Source organism: Leptinotarsa decemlineata, unplaced genomic scaffold (genome assembly GCF_025532065.1).
Source record: "Leptinotarsa decemlineata unplaced genomic scaffold, Ldec_3_MD MMD2_P_RNA_scaffold_2, whole genome shotgun sequence".
NCBI classification, from domain to species: Eukaryota; Metazoa; Arthropoda; class Insecta; order Coleoptera; family Chrysomelidae; genus Leptinotarsa; species Leptinotarsa decemlineata.
In genome coordinates, this window is record NW_027412529.1 from 16085749 (window position 1) to 16104074 (window position 18326).

The following is an 18326-nucleotide window of genomic DNA, read 5'->3' on the forward strand; positions in this document are numbered from 1 at the left end:
ATGTAGAAAGATTGGTAGTGATGAATGTTTCAATGTCAATTTATATTTTCTTTGTATATGTGTCTATCCTCAACACATTCTACTAATTAATTTTATTCACAACAACTTTTATTATTACTCATGAACGCTTATTTAAAAGGCACAATAAATTCACTGAATTTGGATCAGTTGTATCAGAACAACCATATTTCAAGACCATTATCTTTAAAAAAGGTTACGTGTTAATATCTCCTGTATATCTCATTAAAACTCATCGTCCATCAAAAACAATTTATTATTTGGAAACATTTCATTTTTTCATTCGTTTGAGTCCCAACCAAAAACCTCCTTCAGCCATGAGATTGAAAGTTCCTTTAGCAAGTTTCATTGGAATTGAAGTTTTCTTCACAGGAACTAACTCAAAATGAAATAGGAGGTGAAAGAATATGAGTTTAGTTTCTAGAAGGCCAAATCGTGATCCGATGCAGTTTCTGGGTCCTAGACCAAATGGCATATAGGCGAAAGTATTGATGTTTCCCTTATTTTCGTCGCTGAATCTTTCTGGATCGAAACGCAATGGGTCAGGATAATATTTAGGATCACGGTGTATCCCGAATATAGGAATCATTATCAAGGTTTTCTTCTCGATATGTACTGGATTCTCATCTGCAGTAACTGGAACTATAGTGTAAGGTTTCGTACAGATTCTGTCTGTTACCAAAGCACTTGGCCATTTTCTCAAAGTCTCTATAAAAATATAAATATGTTTATCATAATTGCAGTCACGAAATTCAAATCATGTGCACATAGAAAAGATAGGAACAAATGAGATAATTTAAAAAAGACATTGCTGAAAGGTGCAGAACTAACTAAATGAATTATTAGAATGTTTTGATTTCTTTCAATAATTCAAATTCTGAAATAATTTTTCTCACCTGAAACAACCATGTCCATATATTTCATTTTCAATAACGCTTCATAGGTAATACTTCCTCCACATGAAACTGAAGTTTCATTAATTTCCTTTCTCAGTCTTATTTGGATATCTGAATTCACAGCCAACTCATGTGCCATGAAGCACATGAGAGATGATACGGAATCGAATCCGGCGAAAAAAAATATCAAAGCCTGTGCGGTGATATCTGTGTTAGTGAGTTCCGTGATGTGGCCTTTTCCTAAAAGAAAATTGAATATAACATTACTTACTTCAGTTCAAATTTTGAACGATATTTATCAGACGATATGGGGCTAACGTTTGAAGATCTGAGACTAACTATTCGATGAATTCTGAATTCGATTGATTTCACTCAGATGTCTGTACTTGTGATGCAATTTTTGAAACATTTGGAGTGGTAATGAATATCACTGGAGCTTTTTCCCAATATCAAACCGTCATTTCAACACCTCGACACATGTTTCGATCAGCTCCAAGGGAAAGATTGATTTACTTCAACTTTCCTTTTGAACTAGTTTTATCTTCCTCTTGAATATGATCACTTGGTGATTGGAACACGTCTCGAAGTGTTGAATATAATGGTTTCGTGTTGGGATAAAACTCCAGTAATATTAATTTTTTCATACCTTGTTTTTTTTTGGTACCTTGGGAGCTGTCTGACTTGTCCAAGTCTCCAGAAAACACTGCAGCCTCTTGGGCTCATTGCGTTTATTCTCCCATCTTCTCATGACACCCATTTCATCAGTCTCGTTCCCTGTACTAGTTTGTAAAGATTCCGGTTGGATGTTCGTCATATTCTTCTGGACGTAATTTTGTACGTCCATATATTGCCTGCCTTCTATGATTCAGTGCCTCACATTCGCATAAGATGTGTAGAGCTGTTTCTATCTTTTCGGTGCATAATCTGCAGCTGAGGTCTCCGTTGTACAGCCCCATTGTATTCAGGTATCCTCTAAGCGGACAATGATCGGTTAGTAACTCTGTAATTATTCTGAGCCAATTCCTACTATGTTGAAGTAGTTCTTCGGTTCTTTTCTCGGACGGTTCCCTAATGAAGGTTCTAATGTGTTTGTTGCCAAGTACTTTTGTCCAGTACTCTGTGTGCTTCTTATTGGTCCATGCCCTAATCTGGTTTCATACCAATGATTTTAGTACCCCCAGAGCTGGTTCAGGCCCTATATATGAAGTTGATGATCCGCGTCTAGCGCAGTCATCAGCTTTATCATTACCTGTGATTCCTGACTGACCTGGCACCCAGAACAAAGTTAATTTGTTCCTGTTTGCAAGTTCATACAGTTCTTCATGGCATTCCCAGACCAGTTTTGATGTCACCTTTGGGTTTGTCAGAGCCCCTAGTGCGCTCTTGCTGTCTATTGCTGTCTCCAATGCAGCTGTTGGGGTAGTTCTCATTGCTCCCGTCATTCCTGAATATGCAAGTCTTTGCACCTTGCCTAGTTTGTTAATGGCGGTCGCCTGCTTCATCTTTGGCCACCAGACCAGAGCTGCGTACGTTATCATGGGTTTAACTACCATCGTGTATGGCCAATATACCATGTCTGGTTTTAGCCCCCATGATACTCCCAGATATTACACTAGTATTTCTTCACCTTGAAGTTTTAGAGGTCCGAGACCCTTCGTTTTAGTTCTCTTGGTGAATACTACAATGGTCGATTTGGTAAAAAGCCTGCTGTAATAGTAATATTCATTACTACACCAATGGTTCCCAACAGTGCATCACGTGTCGAAGTGTTAAAAATAACGGTTTGGTGTTGGTATAAAACTTCAGATGACTGTGCACTGATGGATACTGGGAGGCGCTTTTGTTTCAGAAATTGTTGCCTATACACTGTTGTAGTGACTTATCGTGTGGAATAATTATGCAAATCTTTTGACCAATGGCGCTCACTCGATTTCATTTACGTGGGCTGATTCTTTGAAAGAACGCTGAATATCGTTAATATCACTGTTTGTGTGACGGTACAGTGTTGCGTACTCTAAACGTGATGATTCAAATCGACAGGTAGATGTGAATTGTGATAACAATAAAATATGCATATATGCGAACGCGTGAAAGTTTAATTCATTTGAAAAATTGTTTGTGAATTTATACAAATATAGAATTATTAACGGTGATTATGTTGTGAACAAAATGTATTTCCATGTGAATATTACGTCAATTGAACACGTTTGCTTCATTGGTACTCAATTGGATAAAAATCAAAAATGTCATAGAAAGCCAAATTATATTCATGAAAGATGAAACACCTTCAAATCACAGAATAATTCGAGGATACGAAACCGTCACACTTTTATTATTCCAAATTACTCGACATGCTGCTTTTCTCATAGTTGTATTTACATCTCTATCAAACAATATAACGCTCAACCCAGTGAATTTAGACACTACTTCATATATAATTTCAAGAAGAAGTTGAGAACATATCTGTAGTCTTCTGGGTAGATAATATATTCATGTTATGCCTTGTTCATATGGTTTCTCCTTTGTCTCACTTTTGTGTATGTTTTGCTATATATTTTACCTTATTCAATCTGAATAGATTTTTAATATTTACTTTGAAATTTATAGCATTTGCTTATTTCTTTTCTTTCTCATAAGATTCATGAACTTCACATATATCAATGCATACTAGGTAATTATTTTTATATTTCTATATAAAACATGCTATCCCGCAGGTTAAGTTGTAAAACAGCCTCGGCTGAACTTTGCACTCTCATTGATTTTTGTATCTACTTCTTCATAAATAATGTATGTCGATGATTAAAGCCCATTTATTATTATTATTATTATCAATATATTAGATGCATTTCTCTTACATAAGTCTATTCCCTTTTTTTTTTTGGATCGTAATTCGCTTGAGCAAAATATTTCTAAAAATGACGGCGAATACCTTTCGTATTTACGTTTAATTTTTTGAGAAATGAAAGGGAGGTATCTCTTGTTTTTATATTTTAATTTACAATTCAAATTGCTCTTTCAACAATATTGAAATGCACGTGTTCCTTCAACATATGTTGTTTTCTTCCGTTCTGATATGTGTCAGTTCATTAACCTACATTGTAGGTAAGTTGAGCCTGGCCAGAATGACTTTTCTTTCAGATAATTTGATTCACAACCAGTTTTCAAGTATGCCCCCACAATTCATCATATTGGTAAAGTACTATTAGAAATAAAAATGAAATTTGCTTCAAATATGCCTAATGTTATCATCATTATCAGTACCGATTACTGAATTAGTTTTTATCGAAAAATATTTGTAAAAAACCTGATATATATTCCCTCAAGGAAACACTTGTCAGTGAAAAAACGAGATGTCAGTTCCCCTTTTCATATTCAGAGGACCATCAATGGTGAAAATAAAAGCTTTTACTGAAACTCACCCATATTAGCTTCCTCAACAGTTGCAAATCCCGTATCAACTTCAACAGTTTCTTCATTGTGATGAATTCCCTTTTTTGCTTCCATCAATAGATGAATCATATCTGGGCGGATGATGTTATTTTCCTCTCGAGCTTTTATAGTATCATCAACTAATTTTCGAAAGAAATTATTCACTGAACGACTAATGAATGATATTCCAAAAAACTGCAAATTGAAATGGAATTATGAAGTTAGGTTACGCTTATTTGCATATCTGAACTGACTGGAGCTCAAGGTGTTGACTGGTCACTTTTAATCAATATTCTTGCATATCATAACTGAAAATTTCCAATAAATTTTGCAGCAATGCTACTCAAATCCTATCATATCAGAGGCCCTCGGGTTCGTGATATCACGGTACAGAAATATTTATCTAATACTTCTAATAATGAGTTGATTATTTGTAACGAAAAACAATTCGGTTCCATTTTTCTAACTTACCTGCATAATTTTGGGACAAAAGACCAATCCGAAGAACTTGATCATATTCACAATTCCTCCGAAATTAGTTGCCTCTTTTCCCATTAAATAAAATTCATTATTTGGTGCTTCAAGTGAGTCAACTTTAACACCAAAAGCAGCAGTTGCTATAACATCGTTGGTGAATCTAGTAAATGTATCCCTCATTTCCAACTCGAAGCAATCTTGATTTTTCTTGAGAAAATGATTGACAAAATCTTCTGCACATTTTGACATCAGAATGAACATTGTTCGCATTTTGCTACTCGTGAAGGATGGGCTGAGGATGGGTCGCATTTCACGCCATTTCTTACCTAAAACATCAACAGGAGTTATCAGTAGAAATCTGTAATCATTGATCAAAAGTCATTTCTGTGAAATCTGGTTTTAGCCCCCATGATACTCCCAGATATTACACTAGTATTTCTTCACCTTGAAGTTTTAGAGGTCCGAGACCCTTCGTTTTAGTTCTCTTGGTGAATACTACAATGGTCGATTTGGTAAAAAGCCTGCTGTAATAGTAATATTCATTACTACACCAATGGTTCCCAACAGTGCATCACGTGTCGAAGTGTTAAAAATAACGGTTTGGTGTTGGTATAAAACTTCAGATGACTGTGCACTGATGGATACTGGGAGGCGCTTTTGTTTCAGAAATTGTTGCCTATACACTGTTGTAGTGACTTATCGTGTGGAATAATTATGCAAATCTTTTGACCAATGGCGCTCACTCGATTTCATTTACGTGGGCTGATTCTTTGAAAGAACGCTGAATATCGTTAATATCACTGTTTGTGTGACGGTACAGTGTTGCGTACTCTAAACGTGATGATTCAAATCGACAGGTAGATGTGAATTGTGATAACAATAAAATATGCATATATGCGAACGCGTGAAAGTTTAATTCATTTGAAAAATTGTTTGTGAATTTATACAAATATAGAATTATTAACGGTGATTATGTTGTGAACAAAATGTATTTCCATGTGAATATTACGTCAATTGAACACGTTTGCTTCATTGGTACTCAATTGGATAAAAATCAAAAATGTCATAGAAAGCCAAATTATATTCATGAAAGATGAAACACCTTCAAATCACAGAATAATTCGAGGATACGAAACCGTCACACTTTTATTATTCCAAATTACTCGACATGCTGCTTTTCTCATAGTTGTATTTACATCTCTATCAAACAATATAACGCTCAACCCAGTGAATTTAGACACTACTTCATATATAATTTCAAGAAGAAGTTGAGAACATATCTGTAGTCTTCTGGGTAGATAATATATTCATGTTATGCCTTGTTCATATGGTTTCTCCTTTGTCTCACTTTTGTGTATGTTTTGCTATATATTTTACCTTATTCAATCTGAATAGATTTTTAATATTTACTTTGAAATTTATAGCATTTGCTTATTTCTTTTCTTTCTCATAAGATTCATGAACTTCACATATATCAATGCATACTAGGTAATTATTTTTATATTTCTATATAAAACATGCTATCCCGCAGGTTAAGTTGTAAAACAGCCTCGGCTGAACTTTGCACTCTCATTGATTTTTGTATCTACTTCTTCATAAATAATGTATGTCGATGATTAAAGCCCATTTATTATTATTATTATTATCAATATATTAGATGCATTTCTCTTACATAAGTCTATTCCCTTTTTTTTTTGGATCGTAATTCGCTTGAGCAAAATATTTCTAAAAATGACGGCGAATACCTTTCGTATTTACGTTTAATTTTTTGAGAAATGAAAGGGAGGTATCTCTTGTTTTTATATTTTAATTTACAATTCAAATTGCTCTTTCAACAATATTGAAATGCACGTGTTCCTTCAACATATGTTGTTTTCTTCCGTTTGTATATTGAATGTGTTATAAATTATCCAGACCTTGGGTACCTTATACAATGTAATACTTGGATCATCACATTTGGAATACCCACATAAAAATCAATATCGCTTCATTCCAATATATATATATATATATATATATATAGACGTCTTATTGTAGACCAGTTGGGGTAGTTGTGTCGCTGCCGCAAGATGGCTCCAGTAGTTAATATTTCTATTAATTCCAATTATCAATTGATTTTTGATAAATTATGTTGCTAATACATTCTTAGAAACAAGTAAGTGAGGATATCGCAAAAATCTGCGTTTATTGACGTTCGTTGAAATAGTAGGATTATGTCACATTAGGGAAATTATCTTTGATGATAATAAATAGATTTCGTCTGTCGTTCGCTGTTGGGATAGTTGAATAAGTACTGAGTGAAAATTTGCGATATATTTTTTTTATTTGAGCAAATTCGCATCAACCTAGTGATTATTAGCTAGTGGTACATGCTCATAATTTTGTTATAATATCGATACATTTAAGAAATTTGATGATATTTGGAATATTACATTTTCTGCCAATACTGTTGTAGATATCTAGGGGAGAGTTAAAGTTATTTCGCTGCACCCAGTATTTTGGAAAATCAGTGAAAATGTGCTCAACCTCAGTTTTGTTTCACATATGTCACACATTGGCTCTTCGGTGTGATTTAAGAGATAACTGTGCGTGAGATTGGTGTGACCTAAGCGTAGTCGATTGATGAGCACTTGATGTTTTCAGTTGTTTGTTTCGTCAGGCCACGGTTTCCCATCATATTTGATTGTACGTAGTTTTGCCCCGGACACTTGCCACTGATTTTGCCATTTCTGGATTATCGCTGTTTTCACCATTGTTTTAATATCTGTAGATACTACTTTCGAAACTACTTCGGATTCGGTAGAAGTAATTGCGCCACGAGCACAATCGTCGGCTTTTTCATTGCCCTGAATTCCAATATGTGATGGGATCCCAATGAAACTAATATTTTTCCCATATTGCTGGATCAGATGTAGTTCTCTTTTTATTTTTTGTGCAATTGGATTTTAAGGATATACGCGCTTAAGTTCGTATATTATGGAACTAAGTGAATCCGTTAAAATGATATATTTCTCTCCACCTGTCGCATTGACATAGACCAGCGCACGATAAACGGCATAGAGCTTTGCACTGAATATGCTGGTAGTTGAGGGAAATTTATATGAGAACGATGAAGATGTTGTAACTAAGGCAGCTCCTACTCCTTCGTTAGTTTTTGAGGCATCAGTGTAGATTTCCGTGTGACTAGGATAGTTAGAAATAATTCGGTTGAGTTCGTTTTTGATGATCTGGCTATTGGTACTGTGTTTGTCGTATTTAGTTAGGCTCGTGTCACAGTTCGGCGGTTTGACAGTCCAAGGAAATGGTGAATTGAATTTGATAGGAAACGTTTACAGTAGGGTTACATCGACGGTAAACAAATGGTCGCTGATCCTCTGGTAGAAAGGTTTATAGATTCTTGTACGATTTGTGAAGAGATTTCTATATTTATTGCAGAACGTGTTATTGTGAGTAGGATTGCTGCATATGCCAAACTGAGATATATGCGATATTGTTTGATTGTTCCAGAAGTGATGATCGATCTAAGTGTTACCTAAGATAAAGATAATTTATTGAATATTCAGGAAATGGTATCATCCATGAAGAAGTTAACGATATGCGTAGAAGACAATATCCATTACAATATCGATGAATGGCCAATTTGGTTTTATAAATCAAGATATAAGAACAAAACTGAAGGTGAAACTGGGCCAGCAGAGCGTATAATAAATTCAAAAACAACTACTTTCGAGAAGAGTACCGAGGTTCTGATGATTGGAAGAAATGCTTACCTTTTATATATATATATATATATATATATATATATATATATTATATATATATATATATATATATATATATATATATATATTAAAAGCAGAAATCAATTTAATTTGGTCGGGATGATTACGGATAGACCGGTTTCTTAGTCAGTTACAGAGTTACACAAAGTTTGTAATGTGTAGGAGAAATTGTTCACGAAAATGATCCATACAATTGAACCAACGTATTTACTGGACAAGCGCATTTTTTTCTGATCTGATTTTGTTTTTTGTGATTGACTATGTAGGTAGATAAGACAAGTTCTATTAGTTTGATAGCTTCCACTATTGATACTGATAATTTGCTTCATTTCTCTTTCGTTTGAATTTTCAAAATAGTTCTCGCCAGATATTTACAGAAAAAAAACAGAAGCAATTCTTGTTTACGCCTCGGCTGGCCGTAGTTTTTATAAAACAGAAATGGTGTTCAAACAACTGAAAGTGTAGCTGGACCAAGCGGAGCTGAAAGAAAATCTATCTAGGACGAGAACCACCGACAAAAAATACCTCAGAAACTCCACCCCAATGTATAAACTGAGGTATATCTAGCGAAATATATCGTCTCGTCTAGTTAAAAATTAGGTACCCGTTGGAATTCATGAAATTCCTTGTATCTATACAGAGATTAAGAGTATTAGTTCCAACTACTGTTTCATCTGAAATTCGTGATTACTACGGGAACAATATTTGCATGGGTCAAATTGAAAATTTCTCGCTTCTGATGAAACAGATTCAAAAAATGAAGCTCTTTCTGACTTCAAAACAATGGTGCCCAAATGCTGATCAAATCAATTCCGACAGTTATATTACCAACGCCCTTCGTGGTATTAACCAGGGGTCTAATTGCTTTCTGATATGTGTCAGTTCATTAACCTACATTGTAGGTAAGTTGAGCCTGGCCAGAATGACTTTTCTTTCAGATAATTTGATTCACAACCAGTTTTCAAGTATGCCCCCACAATTCATCATATTGGTAAAGTACTATTAGAAATAAAAATGAAATTTGCTTCAAATATGCCTAATGTTATCATCATTATCAGTACCGATTACTGAATTAGTTTTTATCGAAAAATATTTGTAAAAAACCTGATATATATTCCCTCAAGGAAACACTTGTCAGTGAAAAAACGAGATGTCAGTTCCCCTTTTCATATTCAGAGGACCATCAATGGTGAAAATAAAAGCTTTTACTGAAACTCACCCATATTAGCTTCCTCAACAGTTGCAAATCCCGTATCAACTTCAACAGTTTCTTCATTGTGATGAATTCCCTTTTTTGCTTCCATCAATAGATGAATCATATCTGGGCGGATGATGTTATTTTCCTCTCGAGCTTTTATAGTATCATCAACTAATTTTCGAAAGAAATTATTCACTGAACGACTAATGAATGATATTCCAAAAAACTGCAAATTGAAATGGAATTATGAAGTTAGGTTACGCTTATTTGCATATCTGAACTGACTGGAGCTCAAGGTGTTGACTGGTCACTTTTAATCAATATTCTTGCATATCATAACTGAAAATTTCCAATAAATTTTGCAGCAATGCTACTCAAATCCTATCATATCAGAGGCCCTCGGGTTCGTGATATCACGGTACAGAAATATTTATCTAATACTTCTAATAATGAGTTGATTATTTGTAACGAAAAACAATTCGGTTCCATTTTTCTAACTTACCTGCATAATTTTGGGACAAAAGACCAATCCGAAGAACTTGATCATATTCACAATTCCTCCGAAATTAGTTGCCTCTTTTCCCATTAAATAAAATTCATTATTTGGTGCTTCAAGTGAGTCAACTTTAACACCAAAAGCAGCAGTTGCTATAACATCGTTGGTGAATCTAGTAAATGTATCCCTCATTTCCAACTCGAAGCAATCTTGATTTTTCTTGAGAAAATGATTGACAAAATCTTCTGCACATTTTGACATCAGAATGAACATTGTTCGCATTTTGCTACTCGTGAAGGATGGGCTGAGGATGGGTCGCATTTCACGCCATTTCTTACCTAAAACATCAACAGGAGTTATCAGTAGAAATCTGTAATCATTGATCAAAAGTCATTTCTGTGAAATCTGTTTGAAAAGTATGTTTTTCCGTTCACCACCTGTCGCAGCCCTACGGACGACAACCCTCAAAAGTCGAAACTTATGCGAGCTAAGGATTAACGAGGTCTTACCTTTTAACGTGTGATTCCTAACATAAATTGAAGTTTATTCATTACCATTTTTAGAGATCCTCCACTTTCTACATTAAATGAGGGGTAGAATAATTTAATCTATATTCCATATATGTAATGATTTTTTAGGTTATGGAAGATGACAATTCTCGAAGAGGTTAATGGAAAATTGCAGTCGAAGTTTCAGAAAATCGTTTTGCATGGAAGAAATTTGTAAATTGAGAAACTTAGGAAAACATTTCATTCCAATTTCGTTGTGATTCAGTAGATAAATTTTATTCAATAGTATTCGCAGCATAATCCTATGTTTGCTTTCAATTATTTATGTCTTGAAGAACTTTCCTAACAACGTGCCATTTCATTCACCTCGTAAAAAAGTACGCCCTGTTTAAATCTGTTTGAAATCCAGCTGTCGCACCCCAACGAACGACAACCCTCAGAAGTCGAAACTTGTGCGAGCTAGGGATTAACGAGGTCTTACCTTTTAACGTGTGATTCCTAACACGGGTTGGACGATAGCAAGTGAAGATCGATCGTTCAGACTAGGTCTTAAACCACCGACCAACACGGCAGTCAATTCGAGTGAGTGAACAAATCACCCACGCCGAACCGCTTGGCTACCGACCGACCATTGAATATTATTATTTATTACGAAAACAATGATTTACGACACAATTTAGTATGGATTTGAAAGAAAGTTTTTAATTAATTTTTGATGTTTCAATGTAGGAGGCAAGACTACTTTCGACTCCTGTTTTACCAAACAATAACACCATCAGGAGATACTGTTTAGGAACAGTCCTAGATTTGAATTATATTGGTATTGTGTTATATGACGTTTTAGTTGTTACATTTTGTTAATGCTAATTTTTTCCTTGTGAAAATGAAATGTGATTTGTTTCCTGTAGGAAAGATCGATATGATAAGATTTTATGATAATAGTTAATGAAGAAAAGAGAAATGAAATTTTCTATGTTTTATACCACTCTTATGTGTTACTGCAGTTTCGTCCTATAAAGACATTTTCGAACTTCGCAGTAACGTTAGTAACAAATGAAAGTGGTACAAAACATAGAATGTTTCAATTCTCTTTTTTTCATTATGATTTCCTACCACATAGTAACGGCTACATCCATTAATTTTTTGAAAATAGTTATGCTGTTGTAATCTAAAGTATGTGTTTAATTAACAACAAACATTTTCTGACGGTTATCTAGCTGCAATTTTTAAGCAATATGGTGCGTTTTAGCTTTGCAATGGAGGGCCAATCTATTGACAGTTGCAACTGGAAATCCAATATCCCTAAATATTATCTGAAATGAAATTTACGGCTTATCTGATACACCAGTATAAATTAGAAATTTGTTAACTGCTCTGATATGGTGATAGGAAAAAAACAAGAAAAATTATACACAAGGAAAACGAAAACTTTTTCCTTGAAATTGTTTTGCCAGACGGAAATATGGTACTGAATTATCGAATTTTCATCACGTGGAATACTCATCATTGATCAAGAGATAATTCTCAAAATCGTTTTGGTTTAAATATCTGTAGAGTAGGGGAGGTGAGTGTAGACCCACAGCATTAGGAGTTGTCCTCCTAGGTCATCGTCCATCGTCGTTCTTGTGGGCAGTGCTGGATTAGCAAAAAGTGATAACCGTATAATCGAAGAATGTGAATTACGCAAGGGTATTTTTCTTGGATATATTCCTTCATAGCAAATTTATCAAGTTTCCGAATTTGCTGCTCATAATTCTCTCAAAATAGTGAAATGAAGATCGTCGTTGACATTGTTTTTGTATAGGTCTGAATTCACTTGTAAATATTGTAGATATTGTTCGTTTATTTATTATGGAATCGACAGAATTGTCATTTGTTGATGACGAAATTAACGTCACAGCTAGGGACACATCTGGTTTGTCAGTGTGCCCAACCCACATTTTCAAAGAGTTTCCGTGATTTTTCTGTAAAAACAACGGTGTTTTCGCCGCCATTTCTATTGTATCTCGTGTATTGTACAGATATCCAACTATTCTACCAGATTTTCCTTTGATCAAAAATACTTATTTTCTATCTTGCTACCCTATTGGTCCTAAATAGTGACAGCAAGTTGTTAATCAACGTAGTCGATTGTTTTTTTTTAAATGAGATTGATAAATCAAGAGGAAGGAAGAAAACCGAGGTCCTCTCACTTTTTGGAGATGAGTGCCCTTTTCTGTACGTGATAGTTAGCATTTTCCAAATAGACATACATGTTTTCTCAAACATCCTGACTGGAGTAGGTTTATTTGGATAAATAATAAGTGGAAAGTGTGTCACTTCTTCGATTGACAACTTGTTTATTTTGTGGAAATTCATGTTCACTGAAGATACACTAGAACACACTTTTGTCTATTTTCCACTATATTTCTTTATTGTTGACCGGTTTCGGCTATTACACCATTTTCGAATGGTGTTTCGGCTATTACACCATTTTCAAATGGTGTTTCGGCAATTACACCATTTTCAAATGGTGTAATAGCCGAAACCGGTCAATAATAAAGAAATATAGTGGAAAATAGACAAAAGTGTATGTTAGTGTATTCTCAGTGGAAAGTGTGTATTGGGTATTGTTCCAAATATATCGTTGCGAATTTGGAAGGGATGACTATTTTCGCACTCTTAGGAGGAATAATAAAGCTAACAATACGTAAATTAGTCACGCCATATTACATCTGGAATGAAAAAAAAATGTTACGAACAAATTTTCTCATTAAATTTTAGTGGTTATCGAAATTCTAACGTTTACATAAAATCATAAGAAGATCAACAAAACAAAGGCGCAAGGTTCTGCCTCTTAACATTCACAAAGTTACGTATACGATCAGAAACAGAAAGAAGGAAAAAAAAACAACTCTTCTGAAAAGAAGGTAGGTCACTTATATGATGATTTACTCTCGGTTTGCCTAGACATAGTTATTAAAGAGGGAATTTATAAACTCGTCAAAGAATTTCTAAGTGTAAAGCAACACCTTCTTTCTGGTAGACAGATAGTTGCTTGTACACATGAATTTCATGATTGTGTTTCTTTTCAAGTAATATTTCCAAAATCAGGCTTTAGTAAACCGGTGGTACTTTATTGTATAGTTGGATATCCGATGTTTTCTTATCATAAAATATATTGAAAATAAGAGGATTACCTGATTTGCCATGAAGAAAAAAATAAGGAAGTGATTGAGAAAGTTACTTTACCTAATTCATTTCAATAGTCTTCATAGTCGTTCCCATTTATTATTATTTCTAATGCATTAATATACCGGATGGACCTCAGGAGTGTTATGATTGGACTCCAATCTAGACAGATCTGCTACTATCATTAATAGCTTCTTAATTCACTTGTAACCGATATATAGATCATAATGTCTTATTTTTATATACGGGGGGCAGTATAAACACTTTTGGCTTTTCTTATTATATTTCGTTAACGTTAAAATTTAATAAATTTAGGAAGATCAGACCATCTCAATGAATCTTAATGGTTCGAAATTGGTAATCATTAATTCTGAAGAGATTTGACCTCCAGTAGTTTTTAGTTTCTTTTGCAAACGTTCGATACTTATCTGATACATTGTTTTTGGTTCTTCATGAGGGTTGTTTGGTACGGCTAGATTTTGGATGACACTGATTCTTGGAAGACAGAAAGGGAATCTGGGAACTTACCAGCCTTCACGACAGTTCATTCAACGACCAGGGAGGCATCAAGACACGCAAGTAGTGGGGAAAGCTAGACACCTATAGATTATTGTTACTTATTTATTTTAAGAGGAATATCGAATTTAACCTTTTGCGTCCAACCTTTATGAATAGTTGTATATATATATATACATATGTGTATAAATATTTTTGCGGCGTCTGCGCTCTGGGACCAAAGCTTCTGACGAATTAATGCACAACATTATCGTGTAAACCTATATGAGTTGTACGGTATTGAATCCTGTATTTTCATGATGAGCTGTTTTCTCGGGTTTCGCTCCGTGTTCTGTGTATTTTCTCCCCATAAGGATTATTTTCACAACGTTTCGGCAAAGTCTGATTTGCCATCTTCTGGTGTTGTCTGGTTTTTTCAACTAGACTGATTAGTTCGAACTCTGTGTCTCAATTTATAGGGATGGATGTTTCCCTTTACCTGCGTTGCTGCCACTACCTGTGTTTGCTCGACTACCTGTTTTGGTCTTATTACCTGAGCTGCCTCTCCTGTCTCTGCGTTTAGGTACCTATTCGTGTGTGTTGGCTTTCGATATACCGTGTGACCTAATGTTCCGTCCGGCTTTTTCATAATCAGTACATCGAGAAATACGAGCTGGTTGCCTTCTTCAACTTCTTTCGTAAATTTAATGCGTGGATGGATTTCATTCAAGTGATTAAAAAACCAGGAAAGTTCCTGGTGTCCATGAGACCAAATCACGAAGATGTCATCGACATACCTCAGCCAGAGTTTAGATTTCAAGTGTGACGTTGCTATTGCTTCGGTTTCGATTTCTTCCATAAAGCGAATCGGTACCTAAACGCAAATTCACACCACCACCCAAAACAAATTCATGCGGTGGCAAAAACACTCATTACACGTTCGAGGAGGCTGGCAGACAACGATCACAGACCACAAGAGTTGAACACCATCGAAACAACTCTACAAATGAATAACTACTCAGAAAGAAGTATAAAAGCGGCTGCCAAGACCACACGGAAACAACAAAAAACTCGAGATACACCGGTCATAACAACCACACTACCATATATTGCAGGAACAACAGATAAAATCAGCAGAATTCTTCACCGACACAACATATCAACTTCGTTCGTATCAGAACGGACAATAAGGTCCATGCTTCGTAATCTCAAGGATCAGATACCACTGGAGTCACAAGGAGTGTATGAAGTACCATGACATGATTGTAACAGGACTTACATCGGCCAGACCAACAGATGAATCAACATTCGCAAAGATGAACACAAACTAGCAGTTAAGGGAAAAGTCACCACGTCTTCTCTCTTCCAACACGTACTTCAAACAGGACATAACATCAATTTCGATAACACAAAAATGCTAGCAAGCAACGAAAACTTTTACTCGCGAACAATCAGAGAGGCTATCGAAATTGAAAAACGACCTAATAATATGAACAAGAGGGATGATGCGCAAAGATTACCATCAACATGGAGATCCGTTTTATCGCTTCGCACAAGCAATCAGGCCGCTCAACCCGAGAAGCAAAACTCGGTACATGACAATACAGGTACAATAACAGAGACAGGAGACCACCCTCTATTTTCATCTCCTATAAAATATCTAAAAATATGCATTTGGTGGAAAACCGCTTCAGGATATTATTCATTATCAAATCGGTTAACGAGATGGTTTGAAATGTTGTGTACGTGAGCCGCTTGTCAGAATATCTCTTGAAAGTTTTATCAAAAGAATGATTTTGTATGAAGAATGAAATTATAGTGATGAAACGGTGATATTCTATTGTTATGGAAATATTTGATTGCAAAATACTCAATTCGAATATTCAATAGTTCTGTGAAACTAAGGAATATTCATCAACTGATGAGTTGATATTTTTCCTACCTCTCAATGAAAATAAATTTTTGTTCCATAATTGATCTACTTCCTCTGGAACTATAGGTTTGTGGTCCATGAAGTGGTCGAAATCTTTAACGGTGATTTTTTTCAAAAGTTCTGGATCCTTTATCAATAAAGTTGGCTGAGACATTTCATATATTCCGTGATATCTGGAACCAAAATGCAATATCAGCAGAAATGACAATTTATCAGTTTTCTATATTGTCAGATACTTCGACAGAAAGTGGCAATAAGTAATGGAATCAGACATGACGTATTAGAGATACTATTTATATTCTGGGAATAGCAAATAATAACAAACACGTTTGAATGGCTTTATCGTTTTTAGAAATTTTTACCTAATGATCAATACATAATTCCATTCCTTCAAATCATTGTCAAAGCAATTTTTCCATTCCTCTTGAGACACCTCCAAAACATGGATTTTGAATGCTCCAACTGCTTTTTCGGTGTTCGTAAATCGTTGACTACGCAGTTCACCTCTGTGAGATTCAAAACCGAAAAGAAGTCATTGGGTGCCAAATCAGGAGGATGAGTCATCAATTCGATGACAAATGGTCGTGTACCAATCACAATTGACTGTTTTACGTTGCAAAAGTGGAACAGTAGTCACAAAACCCATTCGGCCGAAGAAATAGGCGACCATTTGCTTCGCTGTGCTTCTTCCACGAACCACTTTTGTTGGATTTCGTCCTGGAATATCCACACGGTCGATTGCTGTTTTGTTTTCGGCTCATACGCATATATTCATGATTTTTCACTGGTTATTATTTTATACAAGTCTTTTGAAGTATCACGGTCGAACTTTCAAATAACTCCCTCACACCACTTGACGCGAGCCTTTTGTTGAGCGATTGATAAATTATGGGTTATCCAACGAGAACAAATTTTTTCACAACTGTTCATGCAGAATCTATCTCATAATAAGTCACATGACGATTTTGCATTATTAGTTCACGCACTGAAACGATGTTTAGTGGCACAATAACCGATTTTGGACGACCTTCACGAAATTCGTCGGCGACCGAATTACGACCGCGATTGAATTCACTATACCAGCGATATACTGTGGTTTTTCATAGTGCTTCATCGCCATAAAAAAAACTGAGTTCATCGACACATTCTTGTTGAGAAAATTGACGTCAAAGGTTGTGAAAAATAATCCAACGAATACCTTTTATTAAAATTTCTTTTTTTGGTTCAATTAATTTTTTAACTGACTGTGAAGAAAACAAATAACACTTGTACATCAAAATGTTGTGAGTATGTACATGCTGAAAAATGTCACTTTTTCAAGATGTTTATACATTTTACCTATTGATATTAGTTTAACCATTTCCCGAAATATAAATAGTCCCACATCGAATTTTCTTTTGAGGACAAAGCACCTCCCCCTGTATAATTTGAAAAACATTGCAACTTTTCTGGTAGAGAAATATGCTTCTCAGCATTAATGTGAGATGAAGCAAATGTTTCATGTAAAAATTCATTCACAGATAAAAAATTATCTAATACGGTCTCGCAGTTCATGATATCTGTTAAAAAAAAATTTTAACGATTATTTGTGTGCCTTATAATATATATATATATATATATATATATATATATATATATATATATATATATATATATATATGTATATATATATATATATATATATATATATATATATATATATATATATATATATATATATCCAGAATTTGAGAAAAGTCATTATGGGAAAAAATTAGTAATTGTAGTGTTTACTAAAAGATGATAAATCTGTATCTGTTTAAAATATGTCATTTTCTCCACATACTTGAACATGTCGAACTACTTTATATGGACTTCTCTTCCTGACTGCATTGTTTTTAAACAACGTCGATGATACATTTAATTTTATTGTGTACGTTTTG

General features: G+C 34.7%; 1 protein-coding gene across 2 annotated transcripts in view; it reads right to left on the reverse strand.

Annotated features, from left to right (window-relative positions):
* Positions 1 to 256: 256 nt before the first annotated feature.
* The window catches only part of LOC141479906 (cytochrome P450 9e2-like), a 31140-nt gene continuing 13070 nt past the window's right edge, over positions 257 to 18326 (reverse strand). For both annotated transcript variants that reach the window (XM_074184240.1, XM_074184236.1), the window contains exons 3-9: positions 16414 to 16577; positions 10303 to 10634; positions 9822 to 10026; positions 4815 to 5146; positions 4334 to 4538; positions 915 to 1154; positions 257 to 726 (exon numbers count right to left, since the gene is read on the reverse strand). In XM_074184240.1, coding sequence (XP_074040341.1) covers positions 290 to 726; positions 915 to 1154; positions 4334 to 4538; positions 4815 to 5146; positions 9822 to 10026; positions 10303 to 10634; positions 16414 to 16577 — 1915 coding nt within the window. In that variant the 3' untranslated portion in view covers positions 257 to 289. The remainder of the gene's footprint in view (positions 727 to 914; positions 1155 to 4333; positions 4539 to 4814; positions 5147 to 9821; positions 10027 to 10302; positions 10635 to 16413; positions 16578 to 18326) is intronic.